The following is an 18,046-nucleotide window of genomic DNA, read 5'->3' as shown; positions in this document are numbered from 1 at the left end:
CCCTTTGTCCCGCAGCTTGGCGGGCGCACGCGCGCTGACCCAGGCCGGCCCGGCCCCGCCCCGCGCCTGCGCACTGGCCGCCTCGTGCGTCACTCGGCGCGTGCCGGCCTCCGGCCCCGCCCCACCGGCGACACCACTGGCCTCGAGACGCAGGGGGGCGCGCGCGCAGCCGCCCGTGCCCGGCATTTGTGCAGACTCCTCCGCTGAAGAGCGGCCTCCGCAGTCGTCTCCAACGGAATTCTGCCTTTGAAGTGTCGGGGCGCAGCGCGTCTAGGGCCCCGGCGGCCAGGCGGAGCGTGTGCAGGGGCCACGTCCCCCCCTGGGCCCCCGGCCCGCGGCTCTTGGTAGAGCCCAGTGCTTCATTTCCCGTGCGCGGCCTGGCCGGCCCTCCCTTTCTTCAAGCATCCCGCGTCCGCCGATTCCTCCTCCCTGGTCGCCGCGTCCTTGGCTGGCGTGTGAGTACCGCTGCCCCTGCCGGAAGGAGCCGGGCGCGTCAGAGACGCCCGAGAGGCCGGGAGGGCGGGCGGCCCGGGCTGCACCAGAAGCTCGCGCCGTTAGGGACTGAGGCGCAAGTGCGCCAGCGCCGGCTTAGGGGACGTGGGCCAAGTACGGCTTTTGGGGCGAGCGCAGAGGGGCGGGGCGACCGAGGCCACGTGGCCGGCCTGGAGGGCGTCCGCGGGCCGGGGGTGCTGGGAGCACTGGCTCACGGCGCATCCCGGTCGTGGGAAGCCCCTCGGCCAGGCTGCTGGGGCCTAAGGCCTGTGTTCGCTGCCGTCTCCGTGGGAGACCAAACATCTGCCCCAGCTGTTCTCTGGCCTGCAGACCTTCATCCACCACGTGTTTATTAAGCACCAGTTACTGCACGCATCAGCTGAGCACGGAGGGGATAAGCACGGACGCAACACTCTTGGAACTTAGACGCTAGTGAACACAGAAATGAATAAGCCTGTATTGTGACTGAGTCAAACTTTATGTCTCTTGATTTGGAGATAGGGTGGTCGGGCAGCCTCTGAAGGGGGCGGGGATGGTGTTGCTAAGTAGTAGTACTTTCAGAGGCTTTAAGTGGAAGAAGGCAAAGGGGGCGGAGTGGGTTGGGGACCTGATGAGACATCAGGATTGGTTTCCAGAATGAAGGACTGCCTGGCAGCAAAAGAACTGTGTAGCTAAACCTGGGGTCGTCCTTGCCTGACAGGGCGGCGTGCTTCTTAAGTTGACACTGCCTGTGGCTCACCTCCCAGGGAGGCAGGCCAGGCCATCTCACCTGAGCAGCCTCCTTCTACAGCTCCGACCGTCCTGTCATCTGGACCCCATGAGCCTTAAGCAGCTGGCTCGCAGGCAGTTGGTTACTTCCGGAGCCCCTGTGTGTGCCCAGCCGTGTTCTGGGGGTGGGGGATGTACTCGGAAGGTGTGGAAGGAGCCCCTGAGTGTCCTCTGAGGAAGTGGACGCTCACCTTCGCCTTCTCACCAAATGCCTCCGGCCTAGCCAGGCTCCTAGACCTGTCCCTGTAGAGGCTTTCTGGGCGCAGTGCCAATCCTGTGAGACAGCAGCATCTCCCCTGGGCTGCTGCAGAGTTCACACGTGGTCAGTGCTGGCAGAGTGCGCGCCCAGCCAGCAGAGCCCCTGCTGCCTCCCGCCCTCTCTGGAGGACTAGGCCCTCTGGGCTTTGCTTCTGGGTTGCTGGGTGAACCTGCTGCAGGGTTTAGCACAGGTGGGCACACATGCTTGATGATGGACAAAGAGTATCGGGGCTGTGCCGTGCACTGGCATCAGCCTTCTGGGGGCTGGGGACAGGAAATGTGGCATTGAGCATTTGTGTGTCATCATCCTGTGCCAGTGTTGTGAGGTGACAGCAGCGTGTTGGAAGCTGGTGGCAGTGTGTTATGCTAAGTGCTGGTGTAGGAGCCTGTCACAGGGCTCCAGCTCTCCCGCCTTGCTGGCAGCCAAGGGTGCCGTGTGAGGTGTGGCGTGGGTCTTGTATTGTCAGGGGTTCCAGAAAGCCTGTGCAGTGCTGGAGCCACCCAGGAGGCACGGGGGCTGCACTGGGCAGGCAGGGTTGGCCAGAGTCCCGCAAGCAGGGCTGGACGTGGAGCTGACCTGCAGTGGCTTTTCAGAACAGACATGGTTGGGGTGGGGCTTGGCCTGGGGCAGGGTGGCTTGGGTAGCTACAGTGAGCGCTCTGAGGTATGCAGGGCAGGCTGGTGTTTCCCAGTAGGGCTGGAATATCCAGGGGTCAGACAGGAAAGTGGCTGAGTGGGAATGTGGAGCTGTGGAGGTTTTTTTTTTCTTATCTCTTGAAAAGACCAAAGGCGGCTGGGCGCGGTGGCTCACGCCTGTGATCCCAGCGCTTTGGGAGGCCAAGGCGGGCAGATCACGAGATCAGAAGATCGAAACCATCCTGGTCAGCATGGTAAAACCCCATCTCTACTAAAAACACAAAAATTAGGCCAGCCGCGTGGCTCATGCCTGTATTCCCAGCACTTTGGGAGGCCAAGGTGGGCAGATCACCTGACGTCAGGAGTTCGAGACCAGCCTGGCAAACATGGTAAATCTCTGTCTCTACTAAAAATATGAAAAAAAATTAGCTGGCCATGGTTGCACGTGCTTGTAGTCCCAGCTACTTGGGAGGCTAAGGCAGGAGAATCACTTGAACTGGGGAGTTGGAGGTTGCAGTGAGCCAAGATCACGCCACTGCACTCCAGCCTGGTGACAGAGCGAGACTCAATCTCAAAAAAAGAAAGACCAAAGGCCTCCACGCAGGAAGACATTGATCTGTCCTGTGCGCTGCCCTGCTGTGCGGTGGCTCTGCCTAAAGACCCACTTCCTCAGGGGCTCTAGCCTCATTTTAAGGGCTAGTCGTTGCACCCTTTGGGCACTGAAAACACTGAAAGTTGTATCAGGCAGTGCCAGTCCACAGACTCCGGCCAGCCAGGTGGGCCAGAGAGAGGTGCTGCTGGGAGGGGTGGGCATGCACAGGCCGAGCCGGTGGCTGACCCCATCCCCTGCCCCCTCCCTGACTTCTCCCGGTGGAGGCTGGACAATCTGGGACCCCATCCCCTGCCCACCTCCCTGACTTCTCCCGGTGGAGGCTGGACAATCTGGGAACCTGTCTGTGTGTACCACTGTGATGGGGTGGCTTGGAGGGCAGGGCCTGGGAGCCAGCTCCTCCCAGAAAGCTTCCGTTTGCCCAGGTGTGTGGAGACGTCCAGGCTGCAAAGCACCTTGATGGCCACAGCTCTCCAGGACGTCCTCGCCTTCCTCAGGGCCCTGCCCTCCTGACCTGGAGTCTTCTGGGTAGGAGCGTCCTTGCCGGGGCTGCTCCCAGGACAGGGACGGGGAGGCTGTGAGAGCCATGGCACTGCACTGGGTCTTGCTGGGTGCCACCTGTGTCACAGGCCCTGTTAGCTGGGTGGAGCCTTCCAGAGCCAGGACCCCACGGTACCCTCAAACTCTGGGCAGCTGCCAGAGGCTCGGGTGTTCGGCAGACACTGTCTGCCCCTCAGGGAAGAGCCTTGGTGGTGAGCCTGGCCTGCTTCTAGGAGCAGAGTAGGGATACTTGGGCCATTTCCCTCTGGGGCCTGACTCTGGCGTTTCCAAGACTGCTTCTCTGACAGCTGGCTGTCTCCCTGTGTTCTCTTTAGCAAGCTCCTCCCGAGCTTGGGTAAACTGCAGGAGCAAAGGGGCTGACTGTTTGTAGGGATGCAGTTGAAAAAGTCGTTGCGTCTACTCCGGGCTCTCCTGCTGGAGGAGACAGGCTTGCATGTGCCTGTCGGCGCAAGCGTTGAAGCTCAGACTTGATCTTTTAGGAGAGATGGTGCGTTCCGTCCGGCAGGTCCTCTCGTGCTTGGGAACACAGGAAGCGGGGAAATGAGGAGGTGGGCTTGGAGGTGTGGGGAGCTGTGCTGGCTGTCCTGGGAGGCTGTCTGCCCGCTGTCAGTGGCCAGCTCCCCGGGTGATGGGCCTGGCCTCCAGGTCTCCAGCATGGCTCACTGTGGTGTCTCCTGAGAGCTTCCTCTCTGCAGGGAAGCCCACCCAAGACCCCTCTTACTGGTCCTATGGGGCAGCTGCCTCCGTAGCATCCTCATCTACACCTGACCCCTGCAGGGTGCCCGGTTCCTCCCAGCAGGGTGCTCCCTGCTGCAGTGTGGGGTGCACAGAGGTGGGCAGGGCCCTGGGGCCAGAGCTCCGGTTGGTGAAGGAAGACAGATCCCAGCCAGGGCTCCTTGGATTGCTCAGCAGTAGGAGGTGGCCCCTCCTGCCCAGTCCCACCCAGGACACAGGCTGGTGGCTGGGCTTTCAGCTGTGCCCAGCTACCCTTCCCAGAGCTTGCAGAGTTTATGAGCTGGCTCTTGTGAGATTAGGAGCTGGACACCTAGTGTCTCCAGCTGAGGAGTAAACGGGGTGAAGGTCCTGTCCTTGTGTGCACACTGTGGGAGAGTGAGTCTGGGAGGCCTTTGTGGCTTGTGCTGGGGCCCTTGGGTGCCAGCCCTGTCTTGATGGTGGCTCCTGCTGAGAGAGGCCCTGCACCAATGCGGGCCCTGGGCTGCCTCCCCCTTAAGGGTCCTTGTCATCTTCTGGGCTCCTTCAGCCGAGCGGACACAGGGGCAGTGCAGGGGAGGGGCTTGGGGAGCTCCTTGGCAGCTCCAGGGGATGCTTGTGGGCGTTGGCTTACCTTGTCTCAGGCTGCCTTGCTCAGGTGACGACAGGGTGGGTGGATTTGGGAAAGGTTGGCTCAGATAGTGGTCCCTGCTTGTCCCCCAGGGCCTGCCTGGGCTCCAGCTAACAGTAATCCCAAGAGCTCCCCTTTCAGGGGATGACGGAGTGATGCCGCCTCGAGCGTGTGGACTCAGCTGCCACCTGGGACTGTGGTGGTGGCGGGTCTGTCTGGCGCTCAGCTTCCGTCTCCATCAATGTCACCTCCACGCCACCTCGCCAAGCAGCTTCTGGAAAGGCCTTCTGCCGGCTTGGGCTGCCCTGCTGCTGTGTCTGACCCGGTTAGTCTTTCTGTCTGCCTCTAACCTTGCTGCTTTTCCTTCATGCTGTCCTAGGAGGCCAAAGCAAAGTAAGTACCCACCTGTCCTCATGCCCCATTCCCCTTCATTTGACCAGGGAACCCCCAGCCATCACTGTACCCAAGGGAACCCCAACACCACCTGTGCATGACCCAGCCTGCCCAGAGGGGCTGCGGTTTCCCATCTGTAAAGTGGAGGAATTGGGTTTTCTGGATGGGGCAGCAGCAGGTGGGCACCCTATGTGGCCCTAAGCAGGGTCCTGGCCTGGGCTGGCAGGTCAGCACCCGACACGCTGCTCCCTGTGGGGAAGTGGTGGCAGTGCCAGGTCTCGGTAGGAGCCTTAGAAGTGGCTTCCCCTCGCTGAGTGGCAGCTTCTGCCCGGAGCCCCCAAGAACATAGTCTGAGGCCACCTTGGCCAGTAAAGTCTGGTAGGGCATTGGCACTGGGGGCCAGCTTAGTGGCACTGCTGATGGGACCTGCACTGCTCCGTGGGATCAGAGAGACTGGCAGGGGTCTACCGCACGATGTCACAATGCCCTGTCTCCTGGGCTCTTGCTCCCACCTCCAACCCCCAACCCCCAACCCCCAACCCCTGCCTCTGCCCATCAGCCTGGTCTTGGTAAGTGCTGCCCCAGCCTGGGGGAGGAGTGAGCAGGGGAGCCGAGGGGCTTCTTCGTGGGCCCTGTGGCCTCCTGGCCCTGGTTCCTTGTTGGTGCCATTAGAACTCATTGCTGGGACTGAGGGATTCTGGCTACATGCCTGGAAAAAACTCCATGTTCCACTTAAGAGGCTTCAGAGTGCAGTGCGGGGGGCTTCCCAAAGGTCCTCCCCGCCTGGGTGGAGTGTAGACAGCTCAGCACCCCACTGGAGGCATTGGAACCTGCCTTGGTTTTGTTGAGTAAGGATGTTAGGAGAGGGGTGTAGACCCGTAGCCACTGGTGTGAAGGGTCTGTTCTTGACCGAAGGCTGCCTCCCTCTGGGTGAAGACCAGGCAGGTGGTCCCAGTCACAGCCACGTGCCCTGAGGCCACTGGGTCTGCCTTCAGGCTCCACTAGACACATCTGCGGAGGCAGCTGACTAGCAGCAGTGTCCGTGAGGGGCGGCTGCACGCCCCCTCTTGAGGGTGCTCCTAGGTGTTGGTTAGACCCAGGCGTTTCTGCTTTTGGGGAGCAGAGCCTGGAGTCGGGCATGGCTGGGGAGGAAGATAACGCAGGCCGAGCGCGGGCTGGGGCGCTGACCTGTATCCCAAGAGCAGATTTGCCCCTGGCCTTCTGGGTCTGTCCTTTCTGTAACACCACACTGGACACCTGGGAGCAGAGCATGCCCCCAGCAGGATCCCACATGGCTGCTGGAGCACTGGGGCAGCAGATGACTGAGGTTGCCCAGAGCTTGAGGGAGCACCTCATCCAGGGAGGAGGCTGAGGCTCCCAGGCCTCACTGGGGGTAGCAAGTGGGGGTGGAGCCTCACAACCTGCCTCCCACCAAGATGGTCCCTCTTACATCACACAGAACCCAACCTGAGAGGGGACCCTGATGTCCTGGGACTGTGAGATCCCCATGATGCCCCTTTAGCTTGGATGGACCCAAAGATATGGACTCCAGTTGGGAGGCCACGGCGGCTGATAGAGAGCCCAGAGCCGTCTCAGTGCTCCAGGCGCTTGGCCCCTCCTTTCTACACACTGGTCACCAGCATCCTCCCTGGCGAGTCCCGTTGATGTGACCCTTCATGAGTGGGCACTCCACCCTCTGCCCAGTCACCTGGCCCTCTCCCGGGGAGGACAGTCAGGCCCACAGAGAGGCTCCCCCCCACCCGGCTTTTTTTTTTTTTTTGAGACGAGTTTCCTGGAGTGCAGTGGCGAACTCTGCTCACTGCAAGCTCCGCCTCCCGGCTTCACGCCATTCTCCTGCCTCAGCCTCCGAGTAGCTGGGACTACAGGCTCCCACCACCATGCCCGGCTAGTTTGTTTTGTGTGTGTGTGTGTGTTTAGTAGAGACAGAGTTTCAACGTGTTAGCCAGGATGGTCTCAATCTCCAGACCTTGTGATCCATCCGCCTAGGCCTCCCAAAGTGTTGGGATTACAGGGGTGAGCCACCACACCCGGCTGAGGCTCCCTCTTTTCTAAGACCTTTGAGTGTGCTCTGGGTGTGGTACTGGTGTGGCCAGGATAGCCACAGAGGCCATTCTGTAGGATGGGAACACCAGCCACCACAGTGGGGTGGCCAAGCCTGTCCTATGCAAAAATGCAGAGAAAGCCAGTTAGCCAGTTAAAGCCTACTTCAGACAAATGATGAAAAATTTTATAGTATGAGTATGTCTCAGATATTTCATGGGCATTACGTTCACTTTAAAAAGGTATGTATTGTTCATGTATTGGGAGGCACTTGGCCTCCCAAAGTGCTGCGATTACAGGCATGAGCCACTGCACCCAGCCTGTTTTCTGTTTACAACAGAGCATCCCCCACATGGGCTTGACTTTCAAGTCCTTGAATGTCATCTCATGAAAGCCCCTGGGGAGCATCCTCAGCCCCTGCCCTGGGAGGGCAGCCACAGGGAGGGTGGGCACGGGGCCACAGCCACCCGCAGTGTTGCAACTCTGCCCTCTGCTTGCTTTTTATCGCTGTGTCCGGAAGATGAGGAGCGGGAAGGCCTCCTGCACCCTGGAGACCGTGTGGGAAGACAAGCACAAGTATGAGGAGGCCGAGCGGCGCTTCTACGAGCACGAGGCCATGCAGGCGGCCGCCTCTGCCCAGCAGCTGCCAGCCGAGGGGCCAGCTATGAATGGGCCCGGCCAGGACGACCCTGAGGACACTGATGAGGCAGAGGCCCCTGACGACAGTAGCAGGAGTGATCCCAGGAAGAGCCAGGACGGCAGGAAGCCCCTGCAGAAAAAGAGAAAGCGCTCCCCCAAGAGTGGGCTCAGCCCGGCGGCCCCGGCCCTCCTGGGGCTCTCGGCCGAACGCGTGTGGCTGGACAAGTCACTTTTCGACCAGGCAGAGAGCTCCTACCGCCAGAAGCTGGCAGACGTGGCTGCCCGGGCAGCCCAGCCTCCTGCCTTGGCCCCTTGGGGTCCCTGCACCCATGGAAGCCAGGTGGCCTGCCACCACGTGACCTGGGGGACCTGGGTCAACAAGTCCTCCTTCGACCAGGCTGAGCGGGCCTTTGTGGAGTGGTCTCAGTCCCTGTTGCTGGCTCCCGAGGGTGGCCGCAGGCAGGGGACTCCTGACACAGGCCAGCAGGCGGCTGTCCCCAACCCGGCCCACCGGCCCAGCCCACCAGTCAATGGCCAGCCCCCGCTGGGCAGCCTGCAGGCACTGGTCCGGGAGGTGTGGCTGGAGAAGCCCCGGTATGATGCAGCCGAGAGGGGCTTCTACGAGGCCCTGTTTGACGGCCATCCCCCGGGGAAGGTGCGCCTGCAAGAGCGAGCTGGCCTGGCCGAGGGTGCCCGGAGGGGCCGCAGAGACCGGCGGGGCCGCCACGTCTTAGGGAACAAGCGGGCTGGGCCGCGGTGGGCCGACGGGGAGGCCCCCTCCTCCTTGCCCTACTGTTACTTCCTGCAGAAGGATGCAGAGGCCCCCTGGCTCAGCAAGCCTGCCTACGACAGCGCTGAGTGCCGCCACCACGTTGCCGAGGCCCTGCGCATGGCCTGGTGCCTCGAAGCTGCCTCCCTGTCTCACCGACCCGGTCCTCGGTCTGGCCTGTCCGTGTCCAGCCTGAGACCCAAGTAGGAGAAACGTGCTGGGTGGGCACCCAGCCTGGGCTGTGGGCACAGGGACAGCCGTCCCAGGCTGGGGCTCCTCCAGCTTCCTCCCCTGCCCACCTGGGGTGGGGGCTCCCGGAGACCTTGGGCCCAGCTGAGTTGAATGCAGCAGCAGGCTGAGTAAAGGTGGTGCTGTGCTTGGGCAGTGTGGGTTCCAGGGACACTGCTTGGGGTTACAAAGTTCTGGGCTGTCTGGATGGGGGCAGGGAAGGGGTCAACACAAGGCAGAATCTCTGCCTCGCCCAGGGTCCCTCTTGGGCTGGGAAGCTCCCCGAGTCCCCTGTGGCTGTCACATGCCAGGGCTGAGAAGACAAGGCTACCCATAGGAGCAGGAAGCATTGAAGCTGGTTTCTGGCCCTAGCGCTCCCCTGTGATGAGATGTGGGAGCCAGTGTGTCCCTGCCTGCCCGTCCTGGGCACCCCCAGCTTTCTTTGTCACCTGAAACTACCTCTGAGGGAAGGTGGTGGTATCTCAGATGCATGGGCATGTGGCTGGTCAGGTGGCCCCCATCCCAGGGTGCCCGGTCTGTGTGACCTCCCTCTAGGTGCTGGGGGCTTGCTCCAGGGTGCAGGTGCAACCCCAGCAGCGGTCTCTGGGGCCAGGCAGGTGGGTAGGCGATTGGACGTGGAAGGGAATACAGAGGGCATGCAAGTGGCGAGGCTGGCCTGCTGGCGAGGGCGTCCTGGTGGTGGGGCGGGCTGTGTCAGCGAAGGACTCTGAAGGTCCCAGCCGAGTGTCCCAAGCTGCTGCCTAAGCCCCCAAGGAAGTGGTGCCAACCTTGGACCCCCAGGGGTCTGGATTTGCTGGTTGACAAGATCACTTGAAGGCGGGACCCCATGGGGGATTGCTAACCTCCTGCCCTTCCACCTGCCCTGGTATTCACGGTGGCCTGGTCCCTCCTCGCCAGGAGAGTGTCCCGGGTGAGGGACGCGGAGGAGGCTCACAGACTCCAGCCCTTTGTTAACAAGAGGACACTTAACGAGGTCCAGCGATGGTCCGGAGTCCACACACAGACTGGCGGCAGAGCGGGATGGGGCCAGTTCTGATGCACTTGGTTGGACAGTAGGAGGGTCTTGGCCAGTCCAGGGTGGGAGGCAGCAAACTCCATAAAGAACCAGAGGGTCTGGGCCCCAGCCACAGAGTCGTCTGCCCAGCTCGTCTGCTGCCGGCCAGTGGGAGGAGCACGAGGTGGGGCTGTGTGCCAGTAAAACCACGGGCTGGGTTTGCCTGTGGGCCATAGTCCCTGTCTAGGGCACCCATTCTCGACCTTCTTGCTCTCAGGACCCCAAACAGCTTTCATTGTACCTATTGATTTTTACCACATTAGCAATTAAAACTGAGAAATGGGCCGGGCGCGGTGGCTCACGCCTGTAATCCCAGCACTTTGGGAGGCTGAGGCGGGTGCATCACCTGATGTCAGGAGTTCAAGACCAGCCTGGCTAACATGGTGAAACCCCTTCTCTACTAAAAATACAAAAAATTAGCCAAGCACAGTGGTGCACACTTGTAGTCCCAGTTACTCGGGAGGCTGAGGCAGGAAAATCGCTTGAACCCAGGAGGCGGAGGTTGCAGTGAGCTGAGATCGCACCACTGATTCCAGCCTGGGCAACAGAGTGAGACTCCCTCTCAAAAAAAAAAAAGAAATGCTAAGTGTAATTATTTGTTGAAGAAGAAACTCGTTACATATTACTAACTTTTTTTTATGAGAAATACTTTTCCCATAACCAAAAAATTCAGTGAGCAGAATGGCCTTGCTTGAGATTTTTGCAAATCTCTTGGGTGTCTGGCTTAGTGGGAGGCAGCTGGGCCCTTGTACCTGCCTCCGCACTCCAGCTGTTTGACATAAACCCAGCTTCATGTGAGTGAAAGGGTAGGGCCTTGGGACCCCCAGAGGTTCTTGGACCACACTTTGAGAACCCCTCGTCTGGAAGACAGGCCTGGGGACGCCATGTGGGGTGAGGGCTTACGGGCTTGGTGTCGCTTTGTGGAGAACCACTGGTGTTTGAAGTGGGTGTCAGCCCTGCCGCACCCTGGTGCTTCTGAGCTGTTCTGACGGGGGTCTCTGTGGGGAAGGGTGAGGCCAGGGCTGTCTCAACCCCACTTCCCAGCCGTGTTGACTTTGCCTCTTTCCCCTCCCAGCAGAAAAATGGCTACAAACTTCCTAGTACATGAGAAGATCTGGTTTGACAAGTTCAAATATGACGATGCAGAAAGGAGATTCTACGAGCAGATGAACGGGCCTGTGGCCGGTGCCTCCCGCCAGGTGAGGGCTGCATGTGGGGTGGCTGGGTGGCTCTGCTGCCCGACAGGAGTGGCTGGGGCACACGAGGAGGGTTCAGCCAGGTTAGGAGGGCAGAGGCACCCTGGCCCAGTGGCTCTGCTGTGGGTGCTGGGCGTGGGGTCTTGGGGCAGGCGGCCTTGGCTGGGCCCCCGGGTCTGGGTCTGCTCAGGGCCCTCCTGCTGGTGCCTGTGCAGGTAGCATGGGGCCAGGCCTGGCACTCGTTCCCCGCAGACATGGGCGCCTGTGCCTGTCATCACAGCCTCAGGCACCTCCCACTTTTCTGGCCCGCTGAGCTCTCGTTCTGTGCAATACTTTCTTGCTGTCTCTATGTGAGGGTTCATGGGATTTTTTGGTTTGTTTTTTAATTAAATTCTTTTTTAATAAAAAAAAAAAAAAGACTGGTTCTTTCTGCACTGTCTGCAGGAGAATGGCGCCAGCGTGATCCTTCGTGACATTGCGAGAGCCAGAGAGAACATCCAGAAATCCCTGGCCGGAGTGAGTACCCGCGGCCCACGGACCCGCGGGCTCCTGCTCGGCCAAGTAGCATGTCTCATTTTTCCTGATGCTGCTGGTGGTTTGGCTTCACAGCAGAGTCAGGGCGGAGTGCACAGCGCTGTGCTCCTGGGGCGTGTGGCTCTGTGGCCTCCAGGCCCGGACTGCCATGGACAGTGTTCTTACTCTCGCGTCCCTTCTGTGCTTACCTCTTGTCTGCCTGCTGGCGGTCACACTGGCCGTTCCTGCGGGGCCGGCTGGGAGCTGAGTGGTGCCATTCGCAGGGTGTGCTGTGGGCGCCTGCTGTGAGGGCCTGTGCTTCCCTGCTTGCTCCCCGTGGCAGGACTGTGTGTCTGCCAGGGCTTCCTGCGTTCCCTCTTAGATCTTGCCTCACTGGGGACAGAAGTAGTGGTTCTGCAAGGTGCGAGGCGTTCTGAGCCTAGAGTTGGCACCATCTTGAGTTGGAGACCCAGAGAGGAGCCCTGTAGCCCTGCTTGGCCTCCAGGCCCCGGGCTGAGATCAGGAGTTGGAGGCAGTGGCTGCAGCCTGACAGGCTGGTTGGGGAAGGGTTGTCCTCTGGGAGGTGGCAGCCCTGGTATTCCCAAGGAGTTGGGGCTGCGTTCTCCCTGGGTTGGGATACTGTCCTGGCCCCGAGAACGGAGTCAGTGTTTCTGTGGCTGCTGCTGTGGCTTTCCACAGCTTCACACTGGAAACAGTACATATGTATCATGCCGGGTTTCCAGGCCAGAAGTCTGAAATGTGTCTCAGGAGGCTGACCCCAGTGTCAGCAAGGTTGCCATCCTTCCCAAGGCTCAGGAGGAGTCTGTTCCTTTGCCTCTCCCAGATTCCAGTGGATGCCCACATTGCTTGTTTCGAGGTGGCCAGCAGGCAACCTCGTCACCCCCGCCTCCACTTTCATCTCACGCCTCTCTCTGAGCCTCCTTCCTCCCTCTGTCACTTACATGGTTATTGTGTTTGCTTTGGGCCCGCCAGGATCCCAGGTCCAGGACGTTCCCCACCTCAGAATCCTGAGTTTAATCATATTTGCTGATTCTTCTTTTTGCCACGTCAGGTAGTGGATTTGCAGGCTCTGGGGGTTGGGACGTGGGTGTTGGAGATTCTCATTGCCTCATTCGTAAGGTGCATTGCTCTCCACCAACATCTGCAGAAGCCTGGGTCCCCCACAGTGTCCCTCCAAAGTCCAGAATCCCATCCAATCAGGCATGGGGGATTGCGTGGTCCATCCTGAAGCAAAATTCCTCTCCATCTGTGGACCAGTGAAACTGGAAAACAAATTATCTGTTCCCAAAATACAATTGTGGGACAGGCATTCCCTTTAAAAATGGGAAAAAGAAGGAAACAACAGGGTGTCACTAGTGTCCGGCAGTCACAGTCCAACCCGCGGGTCGCATGAGGTTTGAAGGGCGCACTCCTGTGTGGCCCATGGTCCCCCCCACTGTCATTTTTTAACATCCCTATTCCTACCAACAGCATGTTCGTGGCGGTTTAGGTTTAGGTTGTTCTAGAAGATGATGTGCCCTGCTCCTCACCTTCTCTGAGTTTTCACTGAGGGGCTTAGCATCTGAATCCTGTCAACAGTGTGCTCAAGATAGGCTAGGGTTTTTCTTTTGGCAGGGGTGGGTGGGTTGTGGACAGAATCTTGCTCTGTCGCCCAGGCTTGGAGTGCAGTGGCATGATCCTGGCTCACTGCAGTCTCCGCCTCTGGGGTTCAAGCAGTTCTCCTGCGTCAGCCTTCCAAGTAGCTGAGATTACAGGTGCTTGTCACCAAGCCCAGCTGATTTTTTGTTTTTCTTTTTTTTTTTTTTTTTTTTAGTAGAGACGGGGTTTCGCCAGGTTGACCAGGCTGGTCTTGAATTCCTGACCTTATGATCTGCCTGCCGTGGCCTTCCAGAGTGCTGGGATTACAGGCGTGAGCCACCGCGCCCGGCCAGTCTAGGGTTTTTGTGTCATGCTCCTCGGAGTTCTTCCCGCCTCACCACTGCCCAACTCCAAGGCCACCTCCATATTGTTAGGCATTCCAGCAGCACCCCACTTCCTGGGCCAAGATCTGTGTTGGTTTCCACTTGATGTTGCTGTAACACTGTCACGCTTCAGTGGCTTAAAACAGCACAAGTTCCTCACCTTACAGTTCCAGAGGCCAGAAGTCTGAGATCGTCTTATGGGGCAAAATCGAGGCTGTGGTCCTTCTGGTATCTCTATGGGGAGAATCCGCTTCCTTGTCTCTTCTGGCTGCTGGAAGCTGCTCACAGTCCTTGGCCCGAGGCTCCTAAACAGCTGTCTCATCACTCAGCCTGCCTTTCCCTTTCCTCGCTCCTGCTGCCTCGGGTGGGCCCTTGTGATGACAGTGTCCCCGCCTGGGTGATCCAGCATCTTCTCTCCATCTTGAGATCCGCTTAAATTAATCATATCACATCTGCAGAATCGCTTTTGCCATGGGAGACTATATTTACAGGCTCTGGGGACTTGTATGTGGACATCTTTGCGGGGGCCATGATTCTGTCCGCCATAGTCACAGCCAGCTAGGGGTGTGCTGGCTCCCGAGCCATAAGCTGGGCATCCCTGGGTGGGTGGGCCCAGGAAGGGCTGCCACTCCTGTCTGCCAGGTGGGTGCTTCTTCGTGCCTTGCGTTCTGTCCAGATCCCAACCCAGCACCCCTAGCTTGCCCAGGCACCTGACCAGGTCCAGGCTAGGCAGACACGAGATAAAGCTACCACAGATTTTTGCACCCAAGTCAGGCATACTGCCCTCCAGTGCCCAGAAGGCAGTGGTCAGGGGCTTGGCCCTGGGGCTGCAGGAACTCTTCAGCCCTGGCTGTGTAGGGTCAACCCCGAAGTCACGGTCTCTGGGACAGGCAGGTATTCACACTATTAGGGCTTAGGGACTGGTTTGCTGCTCTAACAAAGTTCCATAGACTAGGTGACTTAAACCACATGTGTTTTCTCACAGCTCTAGAGGCTGGAAGTCCATGATTGAGGTGGCAGCAGGGCTGGTTTCTCCTGAGGCGCCTCAGCATGTAGACAGTCTTCTCCACATCCTCACACAGTCATCCCTCTGAGTGTGTGTCGTGATGTCTTCTTATTAGACACCAGTCGGATTGGATTACCCCCTACCCCTCAGTGACAATTATCTCTGTAAAGGCCTTGTCTCCAAATAAGGTCACATTCTAAGATACTGGGGGATAAGACTCCAGCATGTGGATTTGGAAGGACATTATTCAGCCCATGGCAGGGGCCCAGTCTCATCTTGGATTTGGGGTGGGAGCGCTCAGCAGACACTGGGGTTTCAGAACTGCAGGGTTTCTGGGAATGTGGTGCTGGCACAGGGTTTACTGGCATGGGTCTGGCTCTGAAGTATTTGCCTTTGGCATCCCCTAAGTCCCTGAGGGGCTCTCTGAGGCCCGCTCTGATTGCACTGGGTGACCTGAACCTGCCCCATTGAAGCTGTGCTCAGGGACTCTGATGCCTAGCGTCCCTAGTCCCCCCGAGTCAGCATCAAGGGAGGGGGCTGCCCCTCTGGCCTGAGTGCTGTGGGCTGTGGCCTAGTGGCCTAGGGAGGGCAGTGGTGAAACAGTCCCCACTGCTCATCATGCAGCTCGGGGCCAGTGCTGACTTAGTGCCTCTTCCAAAGGGGACCTTTTGCTTGTCCTTGGGCCTGCTATGTGGGGTGCATGAGGCCTCAGGTGCCCTGGCCCTGCCACTCACGGATTCTGGCCTCCTCAGGACCCAGCCCCACCCCCTCAGGAGGTCTGCTGTGATTCTCCATGCCCCCTGACGCCCCACAGCCTGGCCCTCCCATGCTCCAGCTTCTGCCCCAGAGCTTGTCAGTTTCTGCCAGTGCCTTCCGCACCCCCACCACCATTCACGTGCCCCTGCCAGCCTGGCCTTTCCCTGCCCATTTCCTCCTGTGCCAGGTGGGCCTCCTGGGCCACAGTCTTGGCATTGTCCATGATCTGTGGGCTTAGCTCCCATACTCTCCAGATACATAAACAAGCATTCCCCACAGCGTGGCCCCAAGGACTGTGGCAGGAGGGCCCCAGGGCTGGTGCTGCACGTTGGGCAAAGGCCTGAGTGTGTCTGCCCAGCTGCTGCAGGCCCCTCCTCACAGAGAGGGAGCCCCGGGGAGCTGCCAAGATGGGGTTGGCTGAGAGCGCCATGCAGCCAGGTACACGCTGTCCTTAGAGCCATCGTGTTGGGTGGGCAGGCTAAATGGCCCATGCCTGCAGGTAGATGCATAAGGACTGGCTACTGTTAAGGGCCAGGAGGCTAGGAGCCTGTCTGGGCCCCAGGGCATCAGTCTGAGCTATGGCGGAGTATGAGGTGGGCTTGGGGCCCTGGGTCACCTAGAGACTAGCTTGCTGAGTGAGATGGCAGGCATGAGGCCCATGGAGACAAAGCTCTGGGTGGCTGCTGTCCACACAGGTGGGCTCCTTCCTCCTGCCCCCACTGGGCCCTCAGCTGCTCCTGCCTCCCATTTCCAGTGCTGCCTGGTCCCCTGAGGCCTGCCCCAGGTTGTCCCTAGGACTGTGAGTCCTTCACCATCTCCCACCCAGCCTCTGAGCCTGACTGCTCAGCAGGATCCTGACGGGCAGCAGCAGCCATGGTCCAGCTCCCCACAGCTTCCGTGTTTGGGGCACCAAGAGCTTCCTGTCCTGGACTTTGCCTGGCTGAGAATTTCACTGTGGTCTGTGGCGGCCACCATCTCCAAGGTCATATGTTTGAGCTGGGCATCAGCAGGGGGTACCTCCTGCTCTCCTGAGCCAGAGTTTTCCTCCTCTGAGTTCCTGCAGTCCTGAGCATGGCAGGGGGACCTGGTGGAGCTGACTGGAGCCTCTGAGGGGACCCCAGGAGCAGGCTGGGCACTGAGCCCTCCCCTCCTCCTGCCTTGCAGACCGCAGGCCCCGGGGCCTCCAGCGGCCCCAGCGGAGATCACAGCGAGCTTGTCGTCCGGATCGCCAGTCTGGAAGTGGAGAACCAGAGCCTGCGTGGCGGTGAGGCCCCGGGCCAGTGGGTAGGGGCTGTCCCTGGCCCCTGCCATCTAACCGTGCTCCCCTTGCCCCCACAGTGGTACAGGAGCTGCAGCAGGCCATCTCCAAGCTGGAGGCCCGGCTGAACGTGCTGGAGAAGAGCTCGCCTGGCCACCGGGCCACGGCCCCGCAGACCCAGGTGAGTGCTCTCCCCACGCCTGACACTGCAGGGACCACGTGGCCCTGCTGGCTTCCATGTCTCCATGTACACTGGCTCCAGCAGTGATGAGCTGGCAGCCAGAATACTGGAGTCCTCAGGTCCCCAGGAAGGTTTACAGTTAGGCCTGCACTAATCCCCTGGGCAGGTAGAGGCAGTTCTTGTCTTTCCTGGGGCCTGCATGTGGGGAACCACAGCAGGGGTGCACAGGGGCTGCCCTTGCTCCGGTCGAGGGAGGGAGGAGGGCCTAGGAGGTGGCCAGGCAGCTCTGGGCCCTGGTTGGGGCGTCTCAGCCATGCCTTCTATCCCCTCCCCTGTGGCAGCACGTGTCTCCCATGCGCCAAGTGGAGCCCCCGGCCAAGAAGCCAGCCACACCAGCAGAGGATGACGAGGATGATGACATTGACCTGTTTGGCAGCGACAATGAGGAGGAGGACAAGGAGGCGGCACAGCTGCGGGAGGAGCGGCTGCGGCAGTACGCGGAGAAGAAGGCCAAGAAGCCTGCACTGGTGGCCAAGTCCTCCATCCTGCTGGATGTCAAGCCTGTGAGTGGGCAGGGTGGAGCTTCTGGGAGCCGGGCATTGCCCTGGTGCCTGCCCAGCTGGCTCAGCCTGTGACCCTCCCTCCCCTGCTCTCTCGGTTCTGGGGAGACTTTAACGCCAAGTTGAGAAGTCTTGGGATAAACACAAACTTGGAGACAGGAAGGTGTGAATTTGGATTTTCTGAGGGCCCTTTAAGGAGACAATTGTACACACAGTGGGTAGGGGGTAGGGGGCACGCAGGTACTTCCTGGGTGTTCTGAGAGTGGCTGACCCCAGCTTTTCCTCCCCTTTCCCCACAGTGGGACGATGAGACGGACATGGCCCAGCTGGAGGCCTGTGTGCGATCTATCCAGCTGGACGGGCTGGTCTGGGGGGCCTCCAAGCTGGTGCCCGTGGGCTACGGTATCCGGAAGCTACAGATTCAGTGTGTGGTGGAGGACGACAAGGTGGGGACAGACTTGCTGGAGGAGGAGATCACCAAGTTTGAGGAGCACGTGAGTGGGCTGGCCGGGGAGAGGAGACTGGGGGCCCTGGCCCATGCCCTGCACTGGGGCAGTGGGGAGCGAGTCCCAGAGTGAACCCCCCTCAGAGGAGGCTCCTGGCTCCGAGTGGGCTGTAGGGGAACAGCCCTGACCATCGCCCTCCACTTCTCAGGTGCAGAGTGTCGATATCGCAGCTTTCAACAAGATCTGAAGCCTGAGTGTGTGCGCGCGCGTGCCTGAGGCCCTGCCACGATTAAAGACTGAGACCGGCCCTCTGGCT

The 18,046-nt window shown here is 59.9% G+C and overlaps 1 protein-coding gene across 9 annotated transcripts; it reads left to right on the top strand.

Moving 5' to 3' along the window:
* Positions 1-66: 66 nt before the first annotated feature.
* On the top strand, positions 67-18,037 carry EEF1D (eukaryotic translation elongation factor 1 delta). 9 transcript variants are annotated; one of them, XM_003903244.3, is made up of 10 exons: positions 294-455; positions 5,047-5,060; positions 7,642-8,732; positions 10,908-11,031; positions 11,473-11,544; positions 16,450-16,549; positions 16,624-16,724; positions 17,066-17,287; positions 17,584-17,778; positions 17,939-18,037. In XM_003903244.3, the coding sequence occupies exons 3-10, from the start codon at positions 7,642-7,644 to the stop codon at positions 17,975-17,977; spliced, it is 1,944 nt and encodes a 647-aa protein (XP_003903293.1). In that variant the 5' UTR covers positions 294-455; positions 5,047-5,060; the 3' UTR covers positions 17,978-18,037. The 9 variants fall into 9 exon arrangements, with proteins under 9 accessions (XP_009212015.1, XP_009212014.1, XP_003903293.1 ...); XM_021942724.2 differs by lacking the exon at positions 5,047-5,060 and having other exon boundaries at positions 348-455; XM_009213745.4 differs by lacking the exons at positions 294-455; positions 5,047-5,060 and adding an exon at positions 5,545-5,629 and having other exon boundaries at positions 10,911-11,031.
* Positions 18,038-18,046: the final 9 nt, after the last annotated feature.

The sequence above is a fragment of the Papio anubis genome, chromosome 8, assembly GCF_008728515.1.
Source record: "Papio anubis isolate 15944 chromosome 8, Panubis1.0, whole genome shotgun sequence".
Taxonomy (NCBI): domain Eukaryota; kingdom Metazoa; phylum Chordata; class Mammalia; order Primates; family Cercopithecidae; genus Papio; species Papio anubis.
This window is presented reverse-complemented; position numbering and strand designations above follow the sequence as displayed.

Coding starts and splice junctions, on each gene's coding strand:
- EEF1D (XM_003903244.3), top strand. CDS start 7,642: ATGAGGAGCGGGAAGGCCTCCTGCACCCTGGAGACCGTGTGGGAAGAC. Junction 11,545..16,449: donor TCCAGAAATCCCTGGCCGGA/GTGAGTACCCGC, acceptor CCTGCCTTGCAG/ACCGCAGGCCCCGGGGCCTC. Junction 16,550..16,623: donor GAACCAGAGCCTGCGTGGCG/GTGAGGCCCCGG, acceptor TTGCCCCCACAG/TGGTACAGGAGCTGCAGCAG.